This window comes from Crassostrea angulata, chromosome 7 (genome assembly GCF_025612915.1).
Source record: "Crassostrea angulata isolate pt1a10 chromosome 7, ASM2561291v2, whole genome shotgun sequence".
Taxonomy (NCBI): Eukaryota; Metazoa; Mollusca; class Bivalvia; order Ostreida; family Ostreidae; genus Magallana; species Magallana angulata.
Window position 1 is genome coordinate 29582646 of NC_069117.1, and position 6820 is coordinate 29589465.

The 6820-nt window shown below is 32.1% G+C and overlaps 1 protein-coding gene across 1 annotated transcript; it reads right to left on the reverse strand.

The window, feature by feature from the left end:
• Positions 1-1794: 1794 nt before the first annotated feature.
• Positions 1795-4244, reverse strand: LOC128191732 (anaphase-promoting complex subunit 15-like). Its single transcript, XM_052863966.1, has 3 exons — positions 4082-4244; positions 3881-3940; positions 1795-3767 (listed from the first exon to the last, which is right to left on the reverse strand). The coding sequence occupies exons 1-3, from the start codon at positions 4199-4201 to the stop codon at positions 3639-3641; spliced, it is 309 nt and encodes a 102-aa protein (XP_052719926.1). The 5' UTR covers positions 4202-4244; the 3' UTR covers positions 1795-3638.
• Positions 4245-6820: the final 2576 nt, after the last annotated feature.

Genomic DNA, 6820 nt, shown 5'->3' on the forward strand with positions numbered 1-6820 from the left:
AATTCAAAAAATCAATTTGAAAACCCATGATGACAAATCATTGTTTTTTAAAGATTTGTTGGGGACATCGTTTTTATTAAATAATCATATATCAACAAGTTAAATGGTGTAGACGCTCATTTTTCTGTATATCAAGATATGATACTGCATTCAAAGTGACCTCAAGAACATACATATTTATGATAAAATTTGGTACATGTACATGCATGTAGGGCTATCAAAGGGCTAATGATCATTCATTTTTTTAATTTAAAGACAAAAATCCTTTGCCATTATATTTTTATTAAAAATGCATTGTCTTTGGAGTTTGATCTTTTTCATGTTTCCTTTTTCTGCATTTGTTAACTAAGCCTAACCTATTTTCAAATTGAATTTTGCGTGAATCTGGTCGAGAGATGGTGAATGTAATCATTTTTTAAAAAGAAGGAAACATTTGAAGCAATATTTGAAAACACAATGAAATTAATGTGAATCCAGGTGATAACTGTATCATTAAATAGATTATACTTATAGTATTGGTACATAAAACTACAGGTACATGTTCAACATGTAAATCAACCAAAATACTGTAAACGTATTCATATTTGGCTGGTACGATATTTGATAAAATATAATTTTTTAACAAGTTGGCGTGGATTTTAATTAATGTATTCCGGAATGTGACTATTCTTATACATATATATATGCATGGCATTTAGCTATGTACTCGATTTAGCAGAAGCCGCATTCCGCCAAAAACGCTAAATAGAGACTAGAGTACACAGCCAAATGTAATATGTTTACAGTCTACCGGGTACTTTATTGTTCATAATAATACTCCTGATATGTGATACAGATTTATTGTGCAATAATGATACATCATAATATTTTCATGGTGCAGGCGTTGTGTATATTTTAGTGGGAAATCTGGTGAAAAATTTTATCCTCGATGTTGTGATTCTGTGTTGATAATAATGATTAAGCTTGTAATGTAAAGCCTATATTGCGTGCTTCATAATCATGTGTGTAAGTTAATTTAATGTATGCGAGCTTCTGCAAGTGAAATTATCATTGTTTTTGCTATTATGTTCATGATCTCAACATTCCTTTTCATAAATTACACTAATATTTAGTCACCCTTCCACCTTCCAATTATTATTATACATTATACATGTACATTATTTAAGGTACAGCAACCCTGCCATCGACAATTACATGTATATAGTCTCAAGAATTATAGATTTAATGTCATTTATTTGATGGTAATTCCATGATACTTTGAAAAAGGTATTGATGAACTAAAATACATGTACATGTACATTTTAAAATTTTAATTTGGCATAAGTGAGGTATTGAATTTCATACATTGTTAAAGTTTTGATATGACATAAAGGTTTACACCAGGACTTACATTTTCTACATTTATAGCTGTACAGTGGGATGTTGTGCCTTAAATGCAAGATTTCTATGTGTTAACCATACAATGGATAAATATTGTTTCTAGTTTTGAGAGGGTGTGATAGTTATGAATTGGTACGAAGTATTGTGTACAATGTGTGTAAAGTGTGTGACTGTACAGGTTCAGGTAGGCATGGGGCTAAGGTGTATGTATTCATTATATATGACTGAATAAAGCTCATTTTATTGGTGTTTAAGATACAAATTCCTAATTGTCAAAAGTACTTTTTGTCATCTACAGTCATGTTACTCGAAATGATTTACAGTTTGTCTCGATAGAATGTACAATGTATTTCAAATTGAGTACTGTATTTGTTATATATTGTTTTGACATGTCTGAAAGATGTGTGTAAAATTATGAAATTTTTTATTTTAAAAGCCATTTATCTCTTTTCTGCTGAGAGTTGTTAATATATAGTATTACAAAGTTTTTGTTAAAATTACAGACATTTATACATGTATATGCCATGCTTACTCTTGCCTATTGGGGGAAGAGTTGCTCACTTCTTGTCCAGAGCAGTCTAAGCATTTAAATTCTGTAAAGATGATATCTTACTGCTTTAGTCATTAAAGAGGCATTGCAATGTAATTTTAATCAAAGTGTCAATAGCGTTTAAACACATACTTTTGAAAAAGCTAGTCAAACTTGGCTTAAGTAATTATATCTTACTGCAAAAGAAGTTTAAGGCACCCCAACCAAATCAAATTCAAAGTCACAACTGTTTACCTTGATTATATGCACCAAAAATGTTTCAAAACTAAATATTTTTGTGGTAGCATCATATACCACATGGTTTTTGGCTTTAACAAAGATTTATGTAGATATACATTTATTTTAAATAACTTTCTCTAGAATTGCATGTATTAGACCAAATACTCAAGTCCATCAGGTTCTTTGATAGAGCTCATTTTTTTCCTATTAAGAATAAATGTATATGTATTGTGATCTTTATCTTTTCTGTAGCAAAGAATACACAGTATTTCAAATGCACTTTCACTGTATTGTCTCAGAGGTGGTTTATCTACCGATATATAGAGTGTTCTGTGTAGCTGCACTATGGTAGCTCTTACTATTTTTCATCATCCTTGCCTCCACAGAATGATTGAAGCACAGTGTTAATAATTTAGGAGATAAAATGTATTTACAATCTTTAAAGAACAGTTTTGTTGATAATAAAATACATCTGTTTAGAATTATGTTGTTTTATGAAATAGATTCTTTAATAAAGTTTTCATAAGATCTTTTTCTTGTTTAGGTGTTATTATTACATGGTGTGATTAAATGCTAGACAAAACAATGAACTGTGCTAACTTGTATGTTAACTGATGCCTGTTATAGTTGTTTGATTTTCCCAATGAACTATTAAACAAAATGAAGAAATTTTGCAGCAAAACGATGAGCTTAACCAAAAAAGTCAAAATGGAGCCAATTATGGTTACAATGCAATTTGAAAAAAAACAAATCAAAAATTATTCACTGACCATTGCCTTCCTATTTTATAAAATGATCATCTGTACCACAAAGAAAAAATATTAAAACTTGTTTAAACTTTAAAATACCATCAAATACAAAAGAATTGACATTTCATTTGAGAGCAATGTCAGCATGGTCAAGGCCTACTCATTTTCTGTATGCCAGAAATGTCCATACATGTATAAACTTTTCTGTGCATGTACATTTACCGATACTTAAAATTTAATGTCACGTTTCTGAAAACTTGCCGTTGAAATTTCATTAAAACCTGTTATAATTTATATGAACTACAATGCCTGACATCTTCTGGTAATTAAAATCGAATTAAAAATAAAATAAAATCTACTCAGATGCTGCATAAAGCAAGAGCAAAATTTTTTTTTAGATCTATGCAAAAATGCAAATACAGGCAGGCTTGAAAGTTTTAAATAACATGCATAAACTTTGCAGTAATAAAATGTATACTATTCACTTTTAAAATAACACTACATGCAATTTTTTATGTAAACAAACTTGTGAAAGAAAAGCAGTTACTCGAATAGTGTAACATAGTTAACAAATTTATTCATTATAAAATGAACAGATGATGTAGCTTACAAGCATGAGACCAGCAATTTCTGACACTCAACAACACAAGGTATTGACAGATGTGATTTTGTACAGTATATCAAACCAAACTTTCTATCCCTGTCTTTCACAAATACAATAAATCAATATAACTGATTTATCAACCAGCATCATCTCCAGAATCGCGTTCATCTAACATGTCTGTATCTAATTCATCATCATTAGTGTCACTTTCATCATCATCATCACCCTCTTCATCATCCTCGTCTTCTTCATCATCTTCTAAATGCTGAAAAAAAATCATATAAACTATAATGGATGTAAAGCCAATCGGCGTGATAATTGTAAATTTGATGAGAAATCGGTATTAGGGAAATACTGCAAGACGTTGCCATAATTTACCTCAGAAGCTGTTTTCCCAACCGGCACTATATTGTTGTCCTTTTTGGCTATGCTTTCGAGCTGAAAAAAAACATAAATCAAATCATCATAGATAGAGATACCGACTGGACTGCGTTGAAACTATTTTGATAAAATGCAAAATCGAAATGCGATCGATCAGAAACTTGCTATATTTTTAATTTTACATAAAATGTTGCGTACCCAAAGATCGTGCTCCTTCTCCAGCTGTTCTAGCTCGTTTTCGTCATCACATGGACGATCTACTGTAAACCAAAGAGGATCTATTGCACCGGGAACAAGACTGGGAAAGCGAAATGTCATTTTGAATTTTTCATCACATTACAACTGGAAATATATTGTGCAAACTAAAAGTTAATTTCGCAACAACAACCTTCACAGATCCGGAAAGTCGACGACCAAACAATAAAGAAACATTTTCTCTCCAGTTTTTAATTTGTTTTTTTTTATGTATTTTTTTAACATATTCAAAAAATTCTTCCAAAACACACAACAGAAAAATATAGTGATAGTTTCGCTTGCGTTAAATTTGGAAAGGGGGGGGGGGGGGGTCGGGGCCGGAAAAAAAATGGAATTAATGTCTTTTTTTTCAAAAGAAATAGATGCGCGTATTTATTCGGACAAAATAGATAAATGTTTTTGTTCTTACGAAGTAGATAATTGTTGGGAAGAATTTACAGTTTGTACGGGCGATTATTTGTTCGGTTGAATTATGTATATATGTATATTTGGACGAGTCAGTTGAGTATATTATGTATATCATGTGTGTATATCAGTTCAGACGAATTAGTTGTTTGTTCGGACTAACTCTTAAACGCCAAAAGTTTGTTTTCACTATATTATAAAATGAAAACCATCATTTTTGCAAAGAATTGCTAATTTCTTCTGCTTTTTTGGCATAATTTTAAACATCTAGCTCCGCAAGCCAACTTGTGGAGGAGCAGAGTGGATTGTAAATGAATTTTATAATATTTTCCTGATTTAAATTTGTTCCCGAGATTTGATGTTACCAACCAAAACTACCGTAAGATTTTTAACTTGCACATTGCAAAATTGAAAGATTTATAAAAGAACTGTTCTGTTTAATATCAAATTTTACAAATGATTTAACTGTAAACAAGAGGCCCATGGGCCACATCGCTCACCTGAACAACAGTTCCTTGTAACATTCTGTTTCATAGCATACATGTATGTTATTTCTATTTTAAACTTTGAACCCCTTTCTCGGGCCCCAGTATTGGTCCGGGGTTTATGGTTGGCTTTAACAACTACACAATTTGAGGATCCTTTCATTGTTATCTCACAAACTGTAGCATTGTAGTTCTCAAAAAGAAAATTTTTAAACATTTTCCATATATATTTCTATGTTAAACTTTGAACCCCACTTGGGGCCTCAGTATTGGTCTGGGGGTCTTGGGGCCCCAGTATTAGTCCGGGGGTCACGATTCTACCAATTTAGAATCTACAATAGCCAATGATGCTTGCAAAGTAATCTCACAAACTGTTGCACTGTAGTACTTGAGAAGAAGATTTTTAAACATGTTCCCTATATATTTCTATGTTAATTTTGAACCCCTTCTTGGGCCCAAATATTAGTTTGGGGGTCACGGCTTCCACAATTTAGAAACTTTACAATTTGAGAATGCTTGCATAGTAATCTCACAAATTGAAGCATTGTAGTTCTCCTCCATAAGATTTTTAAACATGTTCCCTCCTATTTTTCTATGTGAAACATTGAACCCCTTCTCCTGGGGCTCCAGTATTAGATCGCTTCTATAATTTAAAGTTTTCACTATTTGAGGATCCAAGTAAAGTAATCTCACAAAATATGACATTGTAGTTCTCGAAAAGATTTTGTTTAATACATTTTCCTATATATTTCTATGTTAAACGTTGAACCCCTCTTGATGCCCCAGTATTACTCCGAGGGTCATGATTTTAACACTTTAGAATCTACAATTGCCAAGGATGTATGCATAGTGATATCCCAAACTGTTGCATTGTAGTTCTTGAGAAGAAGATTTTAAAACATTTTTCTTATATATATGTAAAACTTTGAACCCCGCCTGGGGCCCCAGTTTTGGTCCGGGGGTCACAATTTTTACAATTTAGAATTTTCACTATATATAAAAGCTTTTGTTTGAATATTTGCTTTTCTGGTGCAGTGGTTCTTGAAATGAAGATTTTTAAACATTTATCCTATGGATTTCTATGTTAAACTTTGAACCCCGCCTGGGGCCCCAGTTTAAGTCCAAGAGTCACGATTTTTATAATTTAGAATCTTCACTATATATACAAGCTTTTGTGTAAATGTTGGCATTTCTGGTGCAGTGGTTCTTGAGAAGAAGATTTTTAAACATTTATCCTATGGATTTTTATGTTAAACTTTGAACCCCGCCTGGGGCCCCAGTTTTGGTCCGGGGGTCACAATTTTTACAATTTAGAATTTTCACTCTATATAAAAGCTTTTGTTTGAATATTTGCTTTTCTGGTGCAGTGGTTCTTGATATGAAGATTTTTAAACATTTATCCTATGGATTTCTTTGTTAAACTTTGAACCCCGCCTGGGGCCCCAGTTTTGGTCCGGGAGTCACGATTTTTACAATTTAGAATCTTCACTATATATACAAGCTTTTGTGTAAATGTTGGCATTTCTGGTGCAGTGGGTCTTCAGAAGATGATTTTTAAACATTTTTCCTATTATTTCCATGTTAAATTTTGAACCCAGCCTGGGGCCCCAGTTTTGGTCCAGGGGTCACGATTTTTACAATTTAGAATCTTCACTATATATACAAGCTTTTGTGTAAATATTGACATTTCTGGTGCAGTGGTTCTTGAGAAGAAGATTTTTAAAGACATGCACCCTATCTTCACTGTTTCGTAATTATCTCCCCTTTAAAAAAGGTTGCACCCTTTATTTTA

Bases quoted from the DNA above. Each gene is read 5' to 3' on its own strand.
- LOC128191732 (XM_052863966.1), bottom strand. From the start codon at position 4,201: ATGACATTTCGCTTTCCCAGTCTTGTTCCCGGTGCAATAGATCCTCTT. The intron at 3,941-4,081 runs GTACGCAACATT...GTTTTTTTTCAG, and splicing joins AGAAGGAGCACGATCTTTGG to CTCGAAAGCATAGCCAAAAA. The intron at 3,768-3,880 runs GTAAATTATGGC...ATTTTTTTTCAG, and splicing joins TTGGGAAAACAGCTTCTGAG to CATTTAGAAGATGATGAAGA.